The sequence below is a fragment of the Aegilops tauschii genome, chromosome 3 (genome assembly GCF_002575655.3).
Source record: "Aegilops tauschii subsp. strangulata cultivar AL8/78 chromosome 3, Aet v6.0, whole genome shotgun sequence".
Classification (NCBI taxonomy): Eukaryota; Viridiplantae; Streptophyta; class Magnoliopsida; order Poales; family Poaceae; genus Aegilops; species Aegilops tauschii.
The window spans coordinates 108,404,103-108,426,581 of NC_053037.3; the positions used below are offsets into that span (position 1 = coordinate 108,404,103).

At 47.7% G+C, this 22,479-nt stretch overlaps 2 protein-coding genes across 2 annotated transcripts; both read right to left on the reverse strand.

The window, feature by feature from the left end:
* Nucleotides 1-5,215: 5,215 nt before the first annotated feature.
* On the reverse strand, nucleotides 5,216-5,590 carry LOC109784956 (agamous-like MADS-box protein AGL80). Its single transcript, XM_020343568.1, has one exon. It carries the CDS (start codon nucleotides 5,588-5,590, stop codon nucleotides 5,216-5,218), a length of 375 nt encoding a protein of 124 aa, XP_020199157.1.
* Nucleotides 5,591-12,013: 6,423 nt separating this feature from the next.
* On the reverse strand, nucleotides 12,014-12,769 carry LOC109784966 (agamous-like MADS-box protein AGL80). The gene has a single exon (XM_020343574.3). The coding sequence runs from the start codon at nucleotides 12,767-12,769 to the stop codon at nucleotides 12,014-12,016; it is 756 nt and encodes a 251-aa protein (XP_020199163.1).
* Nucleotides 12,770-22,479: the final 9,710 nt, after the last annotated feature.

Below are 22,479 nucleotides of genomic sequence, written 5' to 3' on the forward strand. Positions count from 1 at the left end.
ATACATTAACCATTAAATTAGAAATTGTTCTTCTGAGATTAGTATGACATGTGACTGCTCCAGCAGAATACATAAACCAATTTAATTTAAATAACACAACAAACAATTACAAAAAACAGGTGGGCTGCTTAGCCATGTAATCTACGATCTGCCTTGAGCTGTACTGCAACATGCCCATGCGTTGCAACGAGAGAAATAAAATCATTGGCGTAATAATAATTGTTTAAGACACTCCATGGGTAAATGCCCATCACTTCAATATGGTGAAGCACTAATAGCATAAGCAGTGAAAGCTTAATTTACAATTCAACTTTAATAGTGCCAAAAATAGTTACTAAGACATGCATTATTTCATACATAGATTTATAGCTATAGTGTATCTACTGCTAGTGTCGATTTTTAGCATGTTAATTGTAGTCTTTGTGCACAAAATAAGAGAGTTTTTTACTATACAAAATCTCATTGATGACATTTCCAACAAAATTTCTGCATTTTCAAACCTTATTTTTGCTGGTACAATTTTAAATTGAAGAAATCTAAGGAGGCTAATAATTAATTTAGGTTACCTTAAATTCATTCTTTTTCTTAGAGATATTGAAAATTTATTTTGTCATTGTGAGTTTATTTAATTTTCTGACACAAAGTCTATTTTTTACATGCTCTTGGTTGGTCATTGTACCCGAAATAGGATTATCTTTGTGGCAAAACAAAGACTCATGTGTATAGTTAGTTTTTTCATTAAGAGCAAGAGCGTCCTGTGCGTACGTGTACATCTACATTTTTTCTTCCCGCAAAAAAATGCAGCTATAGCGGCAGTCTTCATCAGGTACCATGAAGATTGTCTTCGTCAGGGAAGACCCAATCCAATCCACCTCCACGTCTCAACAGCGCAGCGACCGCATGCCACAGCTCCCGCGTCCCGCACCGCCGGCTAGCAGCGCCTGCCGCGCCCTTGCGTCAGGTTGCAAGATGGACGGGTCATCCCGCCGCTCCGCCGTCAAACAAAAACCCGCAAAGCTGCCACAGGGCTGACTGCATCATCACAAACGGGTTCAAGCGGACACGCCGCATTGTCCGGCGGGCGTTGCAACATTCCGCGTATGCTCCGTCCAATGAAAATACAGAGTAACTCGTACTACCAGCCTACTCTCTCTGATCGGGAGAATCCACAAGCAGCTATCAAGCAAACTCTTCGTCACCGATTCAACGATTCAACTTGATTGCATGGAGTTAAACCGCATACAACGCTGGCCGTCGATGTCTTGTCAGGCGTCAGTACATCCCCTGTCCATCCTCAACAGGATCACATACCACTACCAGATTCAGATGCCCACCATGTACGCCTTCGCCGACGCCGGCTCCGCCGCCATCGAGAAGGGCCGCGCGGCTGTGCTCGCACAGTACTGCGCCTTTGCAGGCCAGCTCCTCAAGTGTCCCGGCAACGTGCCGGTGTGGGGTCCTAAACGACCGCAGCGTGCGTGCGCTCTTCCAGTCCTCAGTACGTGCCCAACCGAAAAGTCTGCGGCTGTCCGCAACATGGAAAGAGAGAAGCTGGTGGCGGACTGTGCTGCTGGTACCTGAGTTCCTCTGCTCTGTGTTGTGTTCGTCGCCAACAGCACCAGCGTCCAGCACCCCGCCGACCGACGAACCCCGCCATCCGCCGCGTCCGGAGCTGGCCTCCACTCTGGATCTGTCGTCCCCATCAACACAAGCCACCGCACCCTCCTGATCGCCAGTCCCGATGTGCAGCCGCCGCCGACATAGTCTACCTCGATCACCGCCCCGGCCCCTCCCTGCCTGCCTCTATGTGGTGTGTTCATCGCCGGCAGCACGAGCACCCTGCCGGCTACCGACCGTCGAATCCCGCCATCCGCCGCGTCTGGATTGTCCCCTCCTTGCCTCTATGTTATCTTTTCTTTCTTTTTGAGTGGGATTTATCGGGTCTTTCTTGGCTGATTTTATTTAAAGAAGCGATATGGGACTAATAGAAATTGAATCTCATGCTATCATAGTACCGTGCAGCTGGCTACTTCCCCATAGATGGAAGCCGAGGTTGGAAGTTTGATTCACAAGTGGATTGGATTAGTTTTCATTCTTTTTCCGCCCTGACGGTGGCAGGAGCCGGCCATCAGGAATCGTTTTTCCATCTTGACGATGTGGCCGAGGCAGCGTGCGGAACATCAGGTTGAGGCCCAGCCTGTTGGGCGCGTAGCGGCCTTCGGACTAAATTTTCTTAGACGATGGATAAAAATTCCATAAAATTAGTACCACCTCGTTTATATTACGATTTTGTCTATACAAATCGTAAAAGCGTATTATGACATGAGAAGAAAGCGTATTATGATGGTGAACCCGACAAAGTCAATCCGTGCTTTATTAGTAGGGATAGATTACTACTATTTTTCAGCTTTTATTTTTTTTTGTTCTTTTCATTTTTTCATGTTCTTTTTTATTTTATTTTTATTTTAAATTTCCCTTTTCCCTTTTTTCTTGAGTTCGAGAATATTTTTTGAAATCATGAATATTTTTTAATTCTCAATTATTTAATTGAAATCTAAATTTGTGAAGATTGTTTTCACATTCCTGAACATTCTTTGAATTCACGAACATTGTTTGACACTCTGTATTTTTTTAAACCTGTGAACATATATATTTTGAATCGATGAACATTTTCCGAAATTGGGGAATTTTTTTTGAATCCACCAATATTTTTATTTTTGACAAACATTTATGAAATGCATGAACTGTTTTACATGAACGTATTTTAAATCAGGGACTTTTTTTTGAATCAATGAACTTTTTATGTAATCCCAGAGTATATTTTTTAATTCTTAGAACATTTTAAAAAAAGTCATGAACCTTTTTGAATTTGCGAACATTTGTTCAATTTCACAAATATTTTTTGAAAATAAGAATATTTCTTCAAAATTTTCGTCAAATGATAAATATTTTTTATTTCCTGAACATGTTTTCAAAATCATGACAATTTTTTTAATATGTTAAAAAAAACCAGGAAACTTTTTTAGAATGCACAAATATTTTATGATTTTTTGATCTTTTTTAAAAGTTCTACAATTTTCGAAATTTCAGATTCTTTTTGAAATCCTGAATCATTTGAAGAAGGAGAACACAGAAAAGAAATAATAACAATAAAAATGAATGAATAAAAACTGGGGCCCCATACATGGGCCGGCCCAACTCCTCCCAGCAAATAGAAGCTGGCGCTAGCAATTCCTATTTAGCGCTGCAGGCGCCGGTTTGTACTGTTTTTGCTAACCGGCGCCTGCAGCAGCTACTCGCGGGCCGGCCCGTATTTAATCTTTCTTCTGTTTCCTGAACTCTACAAGAGAAAGAAAACTGCAAACAATTCGCTCAAAATAGGATTCGAACTCCGCGTAGTGGGTTACAAGCGATCGACGTCTAACCAACCTGTCCACCTCACTAGGTGTGATGACTTACACGTTTTTCATCCATTTCTCTTTTCCCTTTTTTCTTTTTTTCTTTTTTCACAGTCCTTTTCTTTTTTATTTTTCCAAATTCATAATTGTTTTCTTCAAATAGACGAACTTCTTTTCAAAATAGATGAACAGATTTTTTTGAAACTCATGAACGTTTTTTAAATTGATGAACCTTTTTCAAAATCGATTAACTTATTTTTCAAATTTGATGAACTTTTTTTCAAGATTGATGAACTTTTTTCAAAATTGATACTTTTTTTTCAAAATTGATGAACTATTTCCAAATCCGATGAACTCTTTTTCAGATTTGATGAACTTTTTTTTTCAGATCGATGAACTTTTTTTCAAAATGGGTGAACGTTTTTCAGAATATTCGGTGAACCTTTTTCAAATCTGGTGAACATTTTTCAAATTTGGTGAACGTTTTTTCAAATTCGCTGAACTTTTTCCATTTTTGCTAACTTTTTAAATTGGTACAAACCTTTTCAAAAATTGGATTTCTATCAATTCGTGGTTTTTGTGAATGCCTTTTCAAATTTATATTTTCTTTATTCAATAATTTATAGCGGATATATAATAGTACTATATGTTTAATGTTTGTGGTGACAGAGGTCAAATAGAGCTACTCCCTCCGTCCAGAAATACTTGTCATCAAAATGGATCGAAGGGGATGTAGCTAGATGTATTTTAGTTCTAGATACTTCTCTTTTTATCCATTTTGATGACAAGTATTTTTGGACGGAGGGAGTATCTCCTTTCGAAGTCAACAAACCGTGCTTGGTCGAGTGGTTTGGCGTGCTTGTCATTGAATCATGCGTCAGGAGTTTGACTCTCACTACTCCCTAATTACATGACCTTTTTCCCTTCGCGTTTTGCACTTTTCAAATTGCTGGGCCGGCCGTTGCACATCGCGTGCGAGCGCCAGCAACGACAACTGGCGCTTGCAGCACTGAATAAGGAGGTCCCGCTGGCTCTTCCTCCCTGCCCGCTGCGGAGAAAAAGCTTGAAGCTGCTTACATGGACCGACCATGACTTGGCCCATTAAGACTATGATTTTTTTTTCTGTTTAGCTAAAAAAAGGTAAAAAATATTTTTCAAGGTTTTACAAAATGTTTTCATAAATCGATTCTAAGAATTAAGCATATGGCGGAAAATTAAATGAAACGTATAAATTATATAGTATAGTATATAATAAAGATTCTTCCCATGAAACAGATGGCGCATAACACGACATGACATGACACGACGAGAGAGCCAAGATGGGATTGGCCCCCTTGCGACAAAGTAAACGAAACATATAAGAGGTGTATATGTTGGTAAGCGATCAACACGGGACAAGACTCACGTAGTTGGTCGTGCACTCCGCGGATTATCTCCCTTCTTACATGGGAGGGAAAGGACTCGATGACGCTCCAAGATCAGTGCCCCAATGCCAACCGAACCCAAGATCAAAGGGTTGCATCGTGTCACCGCCGGAGTAGCCGGCACTGGAGGTGGTGCTTGCTGCGTTGTGGCTACCAGAGTAGCCACTACAAACAAGAGCACCGAGGTCCTCTCCGGACCTCACCATGTCAAGCCAGCCCTCCTGTGTAGGCGGCGACTGATATACCGCCAGAGATCCCATGTCCATGTTGCCAGTCATGTATGGAGCCGGCGGCCGTCCGTGAAGTTTGGCGGTGCGATCACCGATGCCCTTGAGGAGCATTTCTACCTTCCAGGCCATGCTGATGAGCTCCTCAATGTTAAGGCCGATGAGGCTAGGGAGGTTGCCACACATGGCCTTGTGCAGGAGGATCTCTCGTGGTCCCGGCCTCGCGCCCGAACTTGCGGAGCTGGTCCCGGAGCTTGTCGATGCGCTCGCGGAGAAAGCCCTCCTGGTTCATCATCTTCTTATACTGCTCTAGCTCCGGCATGTTCTTGAAAATGTTCAGGATTTTCACCGCCCCGACGTGGGATGGGAACACCTCCGGCACCATCTCGCCCTCGTCGTATACCAGCACGCAGGCCCTGACGTCACACAGGATGGCCAACTCGCTGGCCTTCTTCATCAGGCCTCTGTGGCGCTTCTTGAAGGTACCACGCCGGGTTGAGTCATTGGGGGTGTACTGGAGGGTCACCTTCTTGCGAGCCATTGCCGACCGACCTCCAGCAAGCAAGCATGCAACACAAAGTTAGCTTGTTTTGGTGAGTTGAAAACATGGGTGGAGAGGTGGTTTTATAGTGGAGGACCGGCCAGGATGAGGAGGTTGGAGGGTGCCAAGAAATGTTGATATGATAAGAGATTACTGTTACAGATATGGATGGGATCGCATGATTTAGTGCTTGTTAATGTGATCGAATAGCTAGCACATCTTCAACCCCGGTCTTAATTGTGCCAATCTGTTCTTTCGCATCCACTTAAAACTTTTAACTTTAATTACACGCGCATAACATAGGAGATGCTAGCTAATAGCTTGACGAACACATCATCACACCACGGATTTTTGTTCTGATTAACACAGAGATGCTCGTAAGGGACTTCCCTACGTACATTTACAACTTCAAGTATATACGTCGATAAGTTGATGCATGATCACATTACAAATCTTCTTTTCACATAATTGCTCAGAGCTAATCAAAATGTTCGACAAGGAAATACTACACCATTTTCCATTATAAGAAATTCAATATAAATGTTGACCCTATGATCATCAAGATTCAAGATCCACTATCAGAACCATATATAGTCCGTGTGTATAGAAGTTCAGAAAGGCATGTAACCTTGTGTTATTGTAATAAACTGGATAAGCTATAGGAGTATTCTCTCTCAAGTGTCAAGGTGATGCATCTTTATTAATAAGATATGCTTGTTTTAGCTGATATTACCAAATTAAGTTTGTAGTTTAATTTGATCCAAAGTTAGCTGCTTATTCAAATGTGTATGTCGCCCCATTGTCAATCCATTTACTTGTAACCATGTTAAGAAAATATTGATAATTTGCACGTAAATTATCCCATAAATGCAGGGATAAAGTAAAATTACTAATTTGCAAAAATATACACTCTATTAAACCGATTAATCATGCATGTGTTGTGTGACTAAAGTTCTGCCAAACTTTCCAATATGTGAATTAAATGTGGTTCCATATACCCAGGGTTGGCAACAGTTGCTCGATGATCTCATAGAACGGTACTTGTACTCACCAACACGTTCAAACAAAATATGCAAGCAGGCTCATACTAAAATGCTTAGACTTGCATAGTCCATGGCCAGTAGCTACACACTCCCTCCCTGGTAAACATGCACGCCACAGGGAAATTAATTTATTAGTGGCAAAGCTCCGAAGAGGAACTCTAGCAAATTTCTTAAAACTTGCGAGCAATTCCTTAGCAGCGTTTGGTACATGAATTGACCGTGCCATGGTGTGGTTAGGGTCAGGCCCTCATGAGGTCATCAAACTTTATATTTCTGATGGTAGCGAGGCTACGTAAGTAATATACGTAATTTCTCGCAAAAAAAAGGCACATTTCAAAAACTTAAAGAATTCAGAACAAGTTTGCAAAGTCAGACTCTGTAAAACTACAACCTTCCTATCTTTCTTGCCGCCCCCCTCCCAATCACGCCAGCACACTCCCTCATCCCTCCGGCTGAGCGAGCTTGCCACAAGACCCGTCTCGCCCGACTAGACCGTGTATGAAGCTCCTCTGCCTCAAGTGCGATCTTTTGTAAGATGGTAGGGTGCTAAAAAATTGTGGCAGGCCACAAGTAAGGAAAAGAAGCCTACACTAGACCAAGAGAGTGTGGTTATGCCTAACAAGTGGTGTCGAAAGGTGTGATTTTCATGGGAACATGCCCTTAATCATGGATGGTTTGACTTATGAAAATAATATTATAAATATTAATTATTAAAACATAGGGCTCCAACGTACATAATAATACCCTCGCCAAGTCCATCCAATCTCCTTCGCCTCCCCGTGGCGTGTACTCCCAGCGCCCCCTCCGTCTTCACCTCGTGTCATCTTCTCCAAACATCTACGATTTATATCCTCTCCAACAAGATCCCCATTCCCCTCCCCGTCGTCTCCCTGTTGATCCCATCTCTTCTTCTGCACCGCATCACCTTCCTCTAACACCATCCCTGAGGTGATCTCCTTGTGCCACACACCAACTCATGTGGCCTCCTCGACTAGTGCTGCCATCCCGGAGTTATACTGTTGGGTCTCTTGATACGTCTCCAACATATCTATAATTTATAAAGTATTCATGCCATGTTTACAACAATTTTATATGGTTTTGGTATGATTTGATTAGAACTAACCCGGATTGACATTGTTTTTAACAGAACTACCATGGTGTCGTTTTTTGTGCAGAAATAGAAATTCTCAGAATGGGCTGAAAATTTACGGTGATTTTTGATAGACCAAGAGAGACCCCGGCCCGAAGCACCGGAGCTGGGCCAGGAAGTGGCCAAGGGAGCCACAAGCCTGGGTGGCGCGCCCCCCGAGCTTGTTGCCCCTTCGGGCACCCACCTGGCATGATACCGATGCCAAAAATTCCTATAATTAAATACTCCAAACATCTCTCTTCCTCTTTCTCCCGCTTGAAGTTGGAGGTTGAGCTGCGTTTCAAGCACGCTGGCAACCGCTTGAAGATGGATGAGACGCGGACTTATAGTAGGGTGGCATCAGAAGTGGGATGGAGGCAATGGTGCGGGGCCGGGGCACATGGCAAGGGGATGATAAACACCGGCGTCTTTATTCCGCGTCAATACCTTGCCTGGCCATTTTCACCACTCTCCAACTGTGCGATCGCACCCACGTGCGCACCGCAGTGAGAGAGAGCCGACACATAGGTGTGAGCCGACCGCGCGTTTACTCCCTTCCCCATTAGCGCCATTAGAGGCCTTCGATCGAGCTTTTCTACCATCAAGCAAGCACGGGGAACAGGATTGCATGCGTACCGGTGCTGGTTTGTGCGTCCATCCATTCAGTAGATTGTGTGTCCCTCCATCACAAAATAAGTGTCTCAACCTTAGTATAACTTTGTACTAAAGTTAGTACAAAATCGAGACAGTTATTTTGGGACAGAGGGAGTAATTGTTACCGGTTTGCATTTTTTGTTGTTGTTAGGGGACCTTAAGCCAAAAAATGCTTTTGGAGGCCTCCATTTGCAATTTTCAAAATTCATCAAGATTCATATTTTTTAAGTTCCAAAAATACAGAAAAAATACACATATACAGTGAGGCATAGCACACATGTGTGCAAATTGTCAGGATGAAATACGTTGGAATGAGGGCTGTGAAAATAATTCCGGGGCTTTTTAGCACATGATACTATTCATCCTCAAAGTCCATGAATTTGTTTTTTTTGTACATGCCGCATTTCAACGTATTACATTATGTACATTTGCACACATACACATCACATCCTAGTCTACTTGTACAATTTTTTTCAGATATCTTTTAATACTAAACAGTTCAAATTTTGATTTTTTCAAACATTTCGGCCTCCATGGAGGCCGTGCTCCAAAATGCCCCACTCACCTTAACCTCCAAATCAATACCAGTATTATTGTTTATTAAAATGTTGTGAAAAATAAGTTTAAAAAATAGAAGTTATACATCGGAAGATAAAAAAATATGTTCAGGTACGTAGATAGAAATGTTCATCGTGTATTTGAACGATATTCATATGTACAAGAAAATGTATTTATGTATTTCACAAAAAATGTATTTCTATATTATATTTTTTACGTATTTTTTAAAAGTTCATAGACTTCAAGAAGTTGTTCATAAAGTGTAAACATACGTTCATATACCATAAGGAAAATGTTCCAGTCTACAAAAGTCAAAAACACATAAATCAAGAAAAAGAAGTAAAAAATGAAACAGAAAAATGGATAAAGAAAAATAACGAATAAGCATTACATGAAAAGAGAAAAAATAAAGTAAAAGAAAAGGACCAACTAAAACTAGTTTTAAAGAAAAACATGTATGCCAGATAGGAGCTCTTTTGTTTAGGCAAACACACCGCACTTTATTAATTCGCCAAAAAGGTAAAATTTGCAAACTTTTTCAAACGCCGGAACATTTTCTCAATTCGTGAACTTTTATAAATTGTTGATTTCTTTTTCCAATTTTTTAACACTTTTCAAATTTAAAAACATTTTTTTTAAGTTTTTGGACTTCTTTTAAGTTGATGAACATTTTTGAAAAATGATAACTGGTTTTCCTGTACGAGCGAGGAGAGTACCGACCGAGAAACAAATATATGAAAAAGCTAACAAGCAGCGACCGAGAGACTCCTATTTGGGATATGGCCTTTGAGCATGCATTCCGAGCAGCAGCTCCATCGCGGTGCCTGAAGCGCCAGACAGGAGCTCTCGTAGAATTCACTATCTCAAGATGCATACTATTGCTAGGACACCTGCGAAAAGTCCATTCTGCACCCGAGCTCATATGCTCCCGCAGGAACAGTAAAACCGAAAAAAAAATCGAAAAAAATTCAAAAAATTCTAATTTTTTTTAGAGAAACATTGACAAAAGTTCTAAGTGCCTACAAAAATTCATCATGAAATCACATTCCTGTAAGGCGTGGCAAAAAAAACAAATTCAGTGCTTCAAAATGCGTTTGAAAGTAGCTTTTTCAGAGTACTGTTTTTGTTTTTTTTGCCACGCCTTCTAGGAATGTGATTTCATGACGAATTTTTGCAGGCACTTAGAATTTTTGTCAATGTTTCTCTCAAAAAAAATTTGGATTTTTTTGAATATTTTTCGATTTTACTGTTCACCCGAGCTCATTTGAGCTCGGGTGCAGATTAGCCGCGTCCGGACACCTGGGACTTAGATGCTCTCTTATGGACAAGTCCCTTAGCAGAATTCAACCTGAGCGAAGTTCGTAGCACGTTGTTTCATCTTGATGGTTATCTTTCACGAGGCTTTCGCCCCATTTTATAAATGAAGTAAAGATCTGTACAACCAGCATCCAAACCCGCAACAAAATAACGTCTAGGGCAACAGCACAATCATGTGCAAAAAACATAAGAGAAATAAGAAGAAAAAAAAGCCACATAAGGTTGGTCAGCACAATCACGTTGTTTCACCTCCATGGTTATTTATTTATAACTTATACTAGTTACTACTTTCATAGTGCAAAGTAACATAATAGTAGTGTCATAGATGGCTTCATTTATTAGCTCGTATACTCGTATTTTCTCGGGAAGCGCTATGTTACAGTAACATATTATGTTACTCTAAACACCTCTCTCCTCATTAACTACATGACACATAAGCAAATTTGTCTTGAGATGTGCTATGTTACTAGCTAAGTTACTCCCACTGTGACCAGCCTAACGTCTCAAAGATGGGCCCACGTACCTTTTTTTTAGACTCGGGTCCACAAACCTTTAATCATTGAAGGAAGGGAGAGAAACAAGGACATCAACCGAAAAAAAAAAGAAACAAGGATGCACACTATATTTTGCTCGCTCCACAATCTACGACACACCTCGGCGCCATGTGGGACTTGGAAAGCTGGACGTTTGTAACAATGTAAACCTTATATAATTATCATCGGGTGTGAGCTCTAAAAAATAAATCTAGACCCCCTTATAGCTCTATATAAAGAAAGAAGAGACTTGTGTGATTGCCCTATACGAAAAACAAAATAAAAAGAAATCAGGAGAGGGAACATATAGGCTCGTGCCATACTTCAAATCTCCTATTTGAGAACTGAAATTCCATATTGGCTTTTCTATCATACTTTGTGGGTAAACTATTTGTTGTTTGAGAATGCTTGCTTCATGTTGTGGTCATGCATGCTGATTTCAGCTACATTTCAGTAGTACTTACTGCATATGTTACCATCGAGCCCACCATCACTGCCATCGTATTTTGCATCTCCAACGCATATTGTCGTGTTGTCCTAGCTCCAGAGAGGCTGTCGCTATTGCATACCAACGATGTCTCTGTCCTATGGCAAAGCTGTCAAGTCTACACCGGATAATAAGAATTTAATGGAGGATTGTTTTTGTCTTTTATTTTTCCATAGGAAATCACAAGTTTTAGTTTGATGAGGTTTTATGATATTTGTTAGTTTTTAAGGAAGCAACCAACAAACGTTTGGGAAGATGATATGAGCTTATTATTATCATCATCATCGTTATTACTACTATTATTATTTGTCACTGGATTCTTTATTTTTTGCGATAACACTGGACTCTTTTTTACGGGTTGTCGCTGGACTCATTGTAAGATGTGGATGGTCGTACATAAAAGTTGATGGTTGAAATAGAGTTGTTATGTAAATTGGATGGTTAGGATAATTCTAATGATGTGGATAACATATTATTTGATTAAAAAGAGCCTCATATTATATATACATAAAAAAAGATTCTGCCCATGGAACAAATGAAGGCGTGAACATGACACAACAGGACACAACTAGAGAGGGCCAAGGCAGGATTGGTCCCTCGCGACAAAGTAAACGGACATATAAGAGATGCATGTGTCAATAAGCAACCGACACGAGACGAGACTCACGTAGCTGGTCGTGCACTCTATGGATCATCTCCCTCCTACATGGGAAGGAACGGACTCGAAGACGCTCCAAGATCGGTGCCCCACTGCCAACCGAACCCCAGATCAAAGGGTTGCATCATATCACCGCCGGAGTAGCCGACGCTGGAGCTGGTGCTTGCGGCGTCGTGGCTACCAGAGTAGCCACTACAGACAAGAGCACCGAGGTCCCCTCCAGACCTCACCATGTCGAGCCCGCCCTCCTGCGCAGATGGCGCCTGATTTATCGCTGGAGACCCCATGCCCATGCCGTCGGTCATGTATGGAGCAGAAGGCTGGCCGTGGAGTTTCGCGATACGATCGCCGATGCCCTTGAGCAGCATTTCCACCTTCCAGCCAACGCTGGTGAGCTCCTCAATGTTGAGGCTGACGAGGCCGGGGAGGTTACCGCACATGGCCTTGAGCAGGAGAGTTCTGATCTCCTGCTCTCGGCACTCGCGACCGAACTTGTGGACCTGGTCCCGGAGCTTGTCGATGCGCTGGCGGAGAAATCCCTCCTGGTTCATCATCTTCTTGCACTGCTCCAGCTCCGGCATTTTCTTGAAGATGTTCAAGATTTTCACGGCCCCGTCATGGGATGGGAACACCTCCGGCACTGTCTCGCCTTCGCCATACACCAGCATGCAGGCCCTGACGTCACACAGGATGGCCAACTCGCTAGCCTTCTTCATAAGACCCCTACGACGCTTCTTGAAGGTACCACGCCGGGTCGAGTCATTGGGGATGTACTGGAGGGTTACCTTCTTGCGAGCCATTACCGGCCGGCCTCAAGCAGGCAAGCAGGTAACACAAGGATAAAACCAGCAAAGGGAAGTTGCTGGCTTTGGTGAGTTGAAAAGATGGAGGAGGGGTGGTTTTATAGTGGAGGATTGGCCGGGATGAGCAGGTTGCAAGGTTCCGTGAGATGGTGATATGGTAAGAGATTATTGTTACAGATATGGATGGGATTGCATGATTTAGTGCTTGTTAACGTGATCGAAGAGCTGGCACATCTTCAACCCCGGTCTTAATTGTGCCCATCTGTTCTTTGGTGTCGACTTAAAAACGTTTAACTTTACACGTTCATAACATAGGAGGTGCTAGCTAGTAGCTTGATGAATACATACAAATTTCTTTGATTACCACAGAAATGCTCGGGAGGGACTTCCCTACGTACATTTACATCTTTAAGTATATACGTCCATAAGTTGATGCATGATCACACTACAAATCTTCTTTTCATAGAAATGCTCAGAACAAATCAACATGAAAAAGTTCGACACAAAAGACTACCCCGTTTTCCATTATAAGAACTTCAATATAAATGTTGACCCTATGATCAACAAGATTGAAGATCCATTATCATAACCATATATAGAAGTTCAGAAAGGCAGGTAACTTTGTGTTGTCGTAATAAACTAGATAAGCTATAGGAGTATTCTCTCAAGAATCAAGAGGCGATGCATCTTTATTAATAGGATATGCTTGCTTTAGCTGATATTGCTAAATTAATTTTATAGTTTAATTTGATCTAAACTTGGATGCTTATTCAAACGTGTACATCGCTCCATTGTCCATCCATTCATTTGTAACCATGTTAAGAAAGTACCGATAATGTCGTACGTAAATTATCCCATAAATGCAGGGAGAAAGTAAAATTACTAAATTACAAAAATGCATACCACATTAACCTAATTGATCATGCATGTATTGCATGACTAAAGTTCTACCAAATTTTCCAATATGTGAATTAAATGTGGATCCATATATTCAGGGTTGGCAACAGTTGCCCGATGATACCATGGATCGGTACTTATACTCACTGGTTCAAGAAAAACATGCAAGCGGGCCCATTCTAAAATGCTTAGACTTACATAGTCCAAGGCCAGTAGCTACACAGTCCCTTTAACTAAAAGTTGATCATTTATAATAGTTGAAGTGGCACCTTAAAAACTTAAAGGCTATAGAACAAGTTTGCAGAGTCAAACTCCCTAAAACTACAACCTTCATATTGTTCTTGACGCGTGGTGCCCACTTGTCAGTGCGATACACATTTAAATTTTTGTTTTCTTCTGTAATATCTGCCATCTCACACACCCCCACCCCAACCACGCCACCACACCCCCGGCCGAGTTCGCTCGCCACAAGACATGCCTAGTTCCGCTCGACCGTGCATGAAGCTCCTCTGCCTCAAGCGAGATCTTCTATATAAGATGGTCGGGTGGAAAGAAATTGTGGCATACCACTAGTGAGGCAAATAATCTTGCACTGGACTAAGAGAGTGTGGTTATGCCTAAAATGTAGCGTGGCGAGACCTGGCTTGAATCCAAACATGCCCTTAATTATGAGGGATTTGGTTTATGAAAATAAGATTATCAATATTAAGTATTAAAATGTAGCACTCTAATAACATCCTTGCCAAGTCCAACCAATTTCCTTCGCCTCCCCGTGTTGTGTACTCCCAGCACCCCCTCCGCCTTCACTTGTGTCGTCTTCTTCAAACAACTATAGCTTGTCGCCTCCGGCAGCATCCCATTCCCCTATGCCCACACCTATTAGTGTCGCCTCGACGCCCACTACCTCCCTGTTGGTCCCACCTCTGTTTTTGTACCGCATCACCTTTCCCTGACACCATCTCCGATAGTTATCTCTTCGTGCCACATGCCAAATCATGTGGCCTCCCAATCGGTGCCACCATCTTGGGGTTATGTTGTCAGGTCTCTCGTGCCACTATGTGTGCTCATACACCTAGTAGTGATATGTCGCCCACACGACAACTTGGTGTTGTTGTTGCCGAGTCTCTGCATTTCGGCCTTAGCGGTGGCACTTGTGCTCCCATCGCCGTGCAACAACGACATGCTCACCACGCCACAACCAAGACAGTGTTGGGCCCTTATCTTTGACCGCAGTCCTTACCATGGTGATGAGGTCACTTTCTCAACCTTTCAATTTGCGCGCCATGGTCATATGACGATGTTGTGATGTCCTATATTGTTGCTATTAATTAGAATTTGTTGTACCAAATATGTTAAGAATTTTATGTGTTTATTTTTCCTAAATGTTAGTATGCCTGTTTGAATGGTTATGTGTTCATGCCTCCTAAACTTTGTCATGTACTATGCTTATTATAATTGCTACATGTCAGAGATGTTATGTTGCTATATATTAGATTATTCATGTCAAATATGTTAGAAGTGATATACGGTCATGTGTCCTAAACTCTACCTACTAGTATATGCTTCTTTGTTAAAACTCACCCAAAAATTATCATATTCATGTCATGCTAAATGATAGAACAGATACTATGCTTGTATGTTATGATTTAATTTGGATCTTATATGTTTTTTATTAGAATTTATTAGAACATGTAATAGGCTTGTTTGAAAAAAAAATACATTGCTAGAACAAATAATATATGGGTATTCCCTTTCACATCATCTGAGCAGATAAATAATTTTTTTCTCTTCTTATAATTCCTTCTCATCTGATCTGGGTAGATACTACTCTTGCTCTTCACTCCTAAAAATCAAAACTGGTAAGAAACAAATCCGATATCCTACATCCTATATACGTAAGAGAGTGATCCCCACTATCTCTATTTATCTCAACATGCAGCTATGCCACCTCAACATACACTCATGGATGTAAAAAAGCCCACCTCAACATGCTACATTCATGAAAATGATCCACCACAACATGCACCATGCATATGAAAAATATTAGACTACTTATATCCCACAATTATTTTATATCTATACAGTAATCAAGTATTCATGTTTCAACTTCATCAAAGAATATATCAACCAACTCTTACAACAACGTGTGTTGTATTATCTTGTCTATATATATATGATTTAAGCCGAACACCTTACTATGGTTGCAATCAAGAGTTTTTTTATTGATGGGGCTATATGCTATACTTGGCGGCTTTCTATGTTCGATCCTTCCAAGAGCCCTCTTATGTTATTCTATTTTGAGAGCCCCCTTCTCTTGTGGGCACCCCTAGAACTTTATCACGAGTTTGTTTCTCTTACCGATGATGGAAAAGGATAATATGTTAACTGGGTTTATGCGTATAGAGTCAAGCATTTAGTTCTAATATTACTTAAAACTAAGCGCTTGACCCTATAGTTGTTGGGTAATTCTGAGTCATTTCTATAACTTCGAAAGAAAATGTTTTTTCAATCCTGAAAACCCCCACAATAAGACAAAACATTATAGGGTTTAGGATTGAGGATTTTGTTCTTATTTCATTAGACTACAAGTTGCGTAAGATCTAATACATGCACTATCGGGGGATGGACCCCGGGCAAGCAACGGAACCCGGATCCCCTTCAAAAACAACGGGGCTGGCACCACCCCTCATTACCGGCGCGCGCTTGGCCGGGTCGCTCGACCCGGCCAAGCCCCGCAAGCCGGCCAGATTAGCCGACCCGGCAAGACACGTCGACTCGGCCCTAACAACTGGCGCAAGACAGCCGAACCTGGCACGGCCAAAGCCTCCTCACCAAGCCAGCGCCACCCATGGCGTGCTACGCAATCCAGCCACGGGTCAACTCCCGTCCCATCCAGGCCGTATGATGGGGACGAGACTTCAATCAACGATGACCGAGGCAACAGTGCCCCGCCCATGCCTCTGGTCAGCATGAACGCGGCAACAGTGCCCCTCACCTACCCGCTGACCAGGGCCGGCATGGCAACAGTGCCCCCACCCTCACCGCTGACGAAAGCAAGCAGCAACCTGACGGAGAGCACTGTACGCGGCTCGACTCGGCCACGCCCTGACGATCGACAAGACGGCGCACAGTCCCCCTAGGCTTGCGGGGCCCGCACCTAGGGGAACCCAGCGAACCACAAGCCCTCAGCGGGGCCCAGCCCGGGACCCCGGACACCAACAACCCGGACCCACCGACTTATAACATTACCATTTTACCCCCAGGGGGTTGGACTATAAAACCCCCCGGGAGCCCCCGATCATGCAGGAGGCGAAGCAGGAGGACTAGCCACCAAATAGCAACACCGGAGAGAAGGAGCAGCCTAAGCCTTGGCCAGCTTCCTTCCTCCTTCATACAGCTCCAGGAGCAACATTGTACTATCGATCATCCAACTACACTCGGCAGGACTAGGGGTATTATCTCTCCGGAGAGCCCCGAACCTGGGTATGTCCGGCGTCCCGCGCCCGCTCATGCCAACCTTGCCTCTGGAGCCCACTAGCGCCCTCGAGCCTCCTCCTCTTTTTAGCCATCCCTTGGTATCTGTCGTGCGCCCACCGTGGGGCAGCTCGAGGAGCTGGCCGAGAGCATGCTTCGGACGGGGCCCTTCTCCTACGCCGACGAGTCCATCGCGCTGGCGGACGACGTCGTCGGCGCGCTTGTCGCCTCCTTCGCCGCGCTGCGCATCTCTGATGCGTTCGCGGCCGACGAGTACCCCAGCGAGGTGCTCAGCTACTCCGACTCTCCCCTCTCCCTCGGCGGCGGCGTTTCCGCCGGGGCAATGGACGTCCATGTGGAGGTCTTCGTCACCGGCGACGATGCCTCCTCCTCGTCGAGCAAGACGTGGAAGGCTGCCGAAGCCAGGGCCGCGGCGGATCGGATCGAGCCGTCCGATCCGTTGCGCGCGCGATGCAGAGCCTCCGTATCCCCATCGGCACCGACGTCGACGCCACCAACGTCGCGGAGGCCCGAACCCAGCTCGAGGAAAGGCGCCAGCAGATGCTGGACCTATCTGAGACGCTCGCCGCCACCCAGCGTCACCTGGATGCCGCTCAGCTGGAGCGCGACGCGCCTACGGATTCACGCCCACCGCGGCCGAGCCAAGCCGGGTCGCCGATGTGCGTGCCCGGGGAGGAGCGATCGGCCGGGCCCTCGGCGCCGTCCCAACCGTCTACGAGACCCCAACGAAGAACATGCGCGCTGCCCAGGCAGCCGCGGTCGGCCTGGACCAGCTCGCGGGTGAGGAGCTGAAAGAGCGCATCGGGCGAATGCGCGAACTCCTCCACGCCGCCAACACCCAGCAGGACCGCCTCAACCAGCTCGACAAGCCGGCGGGATCCGGCTCTGCCCGCCTTGGCGGACCCGGCGAACTTCTGCACACCGCTTCCTCGCCACCCGGCGAGGCGCACTCCGGCCGAGCCCGGACTCGGCGCGTTCCGGCCGCTACAGCCGCCGGCGGATTGGGCGACGAGCCCGTCCTAGAGACCCAGCGCGGACCCGGTTAGCATGGCCGGCGTCCGGCTCCAACCGACCTGCCCCCGTGGCCTGGCCGCGAGTCGACTCGGCCCGCGCGCCATCGACGACACCGACGCTCGCCACCGCCTCGATCAACTCGCTCGCTCCCTAGAGGTGGAGGAGAGCGGCGCTATCGGGCCAGCGTGCTTCGGCCCGCGCATCCGGGAGGAGCCCTTCCCCAAAGGATTCATGCTCCCCCGCGACACCCCCAAGTACAACGGGACGGTGAAGCCAGAAGACTGGCTCACCGACTACACCATGGCCATTGGCATCACCGGTGCCAATCGTCGTCTCGCCGTGCGCTACGCACCGCTCATGCTCCAAGGGTCGGCCCGCACGTGGTTGAACAGCCTGCCGATGGGCAGCATCAACACGTGGGTGGATTTCGAGGAAGCCTTCGTCCGCAACTTCACGGGGACCTACAAGCGACCCGGCCGCCCTAGCCAGCTCACCATGTGCGTGCAAGGGCCTACGGAGACCGGTCGCGAGTACCTCACACGCTGGACCGAGCTCCGGAACAGCTGCGAGGGCGTCCATGAAGTCCAGGCAATCCAGTACTTCGTCAGCGGGTGCCGAGACGACACCCTCCTCAAGCACAAGCTCTTACGCTCCGAGCCGGCCACCATGGCCGCGCTCATGGTGACGGCGGACAAGTACGCCAATGCCGACTCCGCCATGAAGATCCAGGTGGCGCTTGATGAAGCCGGCAAGGCGAAGCCGGTTCCCCTTCCGAAGCCGGCCGGCGAAAGAAACCGGCAGCAGCATCACCAGAACAACAAGCGCAAGGCCGACCAGCCGGCGCCGCGTCACGACAACCGGCTCGTCGAGCCCACGGCGGACCCGGCGGCGAAGCGCCGGCAAACCGGCAAGACGGCGTGGCAACCCACCATGAGCTTCGAGCAGATGCTCGACGCCCCCTGCAAGCACCACAGCGGCGCAAGACCGTCCACACACACGCTTCGGCAGTGCACCATCACCAAGCGCATCATGAGGGGCGACGTCCCGCCCCCTCCGGCTCCGGCTCCAGGCGCGGGACAGCCGCCTCCGCCTCTGCCGCCACCTCCAGCTGGCGGCGTGATGTGCGATGACGCCTACCCGGACCAGAGCGCGGCCTACGTCGTCTTCACCAGCCTCGGCGACGACAAGCGCAGCGAGCGCCTCCTTTGGCAGGAGGTGAACACCGTCGTCCTAGCCAAGCTGGAGTTCATGCATTGGTCGGATCGCCCGATCACCTGGACCCGGGAGGATCACCCGGCAGTCATGCCGAGCCCGGGTGGTTACGCCCTCGTCCTCAACCCCACCATCGTCGCGCGGCGCACATGCAAGTTCTCCCGAGTCCTCATCGACGACGGTAGCAGCATCAACATCCTCTACCGCGACACGATGACCAAGCTCGGCCTCAAGGCCGAGGACCTGGAGCCAACCCAAACGATCTTCCACGGCATCGTACCCGGCCTCTCCTGCTCCCCCATTGGCCGGGTCCGGCTAGATGTCCTGTTCGGTGACAGCTGCCACTTCCAGCGCGAACCGATCTGGTTCGAGGTGGTGGACCTGTCCAGCGCGTATCACGCACTGCTGGGCCGGCCCGCGCTCGCCAAGTTCATGGCGGTTCCCCACTACGCGTACCTGAAGATGAAGATGCCGGGTCCCAAGGGCCTCATCACCGTCACCGGCGATTACCGCAAGTCCCTGGAGTGCGCCCGAGACGGCGCCAAGTTGGCCGAGTCGCTGGTCATTGCCGAGGAGCGGCGCCAGCTCGACCGGATCGTCGCCCTGGCAGGCGAGGCCTCCACCGCGTCAATCCTGACCCCAGACCCGGCCGACGAGGCCGCCTTCAAGCCCTCCAAGGAGACCAAGAAAGTAAAGCTCAACCCAGAAGACCCCAGCTGCAGCAAGTACGTTGTCGTAGGCGCCCGCCTCGACAGCAAATCGGAAGGCGAGCTCGTCGAATTCCTCCGTGAGAATCGGGATATCTTCGCATGGACCCCCAAGGACATGCCGGGTATCCCGAGGAAGTACGCCGAGCACAAACTTCACGTCCGCAAGGACGCCAAGCCTGTTCGTCAACCCCTACGACGATTTTCCAAAGAGAAGAGAAGAACCATTGGTGAAGAGGTCGCCAAGCTTTTGGCGGCCGGCTTCATAATGGAAGTGTTTCACCCCGAGTGGCTGGCCAATCCAGTCCTCGTCCCGAAGAAGAACAAAACCTGGCGCATGTGTATCGACTACACCAGCCTCAACAAGGCCTGTCCCAAGGATCCGTTCGCCCTCCCGCGGATGGACCAAGTCATCGACTCGACCGCCGGGTATGAGCTCTTGTCCTTCCTGGACGCTTACTCCGGCTACCACCAGATCAAGCTGGACCCGGCCGACGCCCTGAAGACGTCCTTCATCACGCCCTTTGGGGCGTATTGCTACATCACCATGTCGTTCGGCTTGAAGAACGCCGGCGCCACCTTCCAGCGCTGCATGCAGAAATGCCTGCTACCGCAACTCGGCCGCAATATCCACGTATACGTGGACGACATCGTGGTGAAGACCAAGCAGCACCTCACACTCCTCGACGATTTGAAGGAAACCTTCGCCAACCTCCGCGAATACAAGGTCAAGCTTAACCCGGAAAAATGCGTCTTCGACGTCCCGGCCGGAAAGCTACTCGGCTTCCTCGTCTCGGAACGCGGCATTGAGGCGAACCCGGAGAAGATCAAGGCCATCGAGCGCATGCGCAAGCCGGCTCGACTGCGCGATGTCCAGAAGTTCATCGGATGCTTGGCCTCGGTCAGCCGGTTTCTAAGCCGGCTGGGCGAGAGGGCGCTACCCCTGTACCAGCTGATGAAGAAGACGAGCCTGTTCGAATGGAACGGCAAGGCAGACGAGGCCTTCCAAGACCTCAAGCGCATGCTCTCCACCGCACCAGTCCTGGCCGTGCCGACCGATAAGGAGCCGTTGTTGCTCTACATAGCCGCGACCTCGCGTGCGGTCAACATGGTGCTGGTGGTCGAGCGACCAGAGAAGGGCAAGATCCAAGCCGTCCAGCGCCCAGTCTACAACCTGAGCGAGGTGCTCTCCTTCTCCAAGCAGAATTACCCGCACTACCGGAAGATGTGTTACGGCGTGTACTTCACTGCCAAGAAGCTGAAGCAGTATTTCCAAGAGCATGTCGTCACCATGGTCAGCACGGCGCCTATCGGAGAAATCATCGGGTGCCGGGATGCCTCTGGCCGGGTTGCCAAATGGGCGATCCAGCTAGTTGGCCACACCATCCTCTACGAGCCCCGCACCACGATCAAGTCTCAAGCCCTGGCCGACTTCCTCGTCGACTGGACCGAAACCCAGTACTTGCCGCCGCCTCCCGACTCGACGCATTGGCGCATGCACTTCGACGGGTCCAAGATGCGACTCGGCTTGGGGGCCGGCATCGTACTGTTGTCCCCAAAGGGCGACCGGCTCCGCTACACGCTCCAGATCCACTTCGCCGCCTCCAACAACGTCGCCGAGTACGAAGCCCTTGTGCACGGCCTCCGGTTTGCCAAGGAACTCGGCATCCGGCGCATCCTGTGCTACGGCGACTCGGACCTGGTGGTGCAGCAATGCTCCGGCGAATGGGACGCCCGCGACTCCAACATGGCAAGCTACCGCTTCCTCGTCCAGAAGCTGTTCGGATCCTTCGAGGGCTGCGAGTTCCTCCACGTCTCGCGCGTGAAGAACGAAGCAGCCGACACGCTCGCAAAGATTGCCTCGTCACGACAAGCCATCCCGTCTGACGTCTCCCCCGAGCACCTGCGCAAGCCGTCCGTCAAGCCATCGCCGGACTCCGAGCCATCCACGTTCTAGACGACCCAGCCGCGCCTCAACCCGGCCCGGGGACTGTTGAACCCGGCCCGGGGGCTGCTCAGCTCGACCCGGCCACCGTCGTCCCGGACCCGGCCGTCGCCATCCCCGACCCGGGGGCTGCTCAACCCGGCTCGGGGGCTGCCGACTCGGAACCCACCCTGGTGACCGTCTTCGCCGTGGTTACGGCTCCATCTTGGGCCCTCCCAATATCAGAATTTTTGGAGAATGGGGTTCTCCCCATGGACGAGACCGAAGCTCGGCAAGTGCAGCGCCGGGTGTCCGCCTACAGCATCATCAACAACGAGCTCGTCAAGCGCAGCTCCACCGGCGTTTTCCAGCGCTGCGTCGAGCAGGAGCGGGGCATCGACATCCTCCTCGACATACATCAGGGCGAGTGTGGGCACCACACCGCATCACGATCCCTG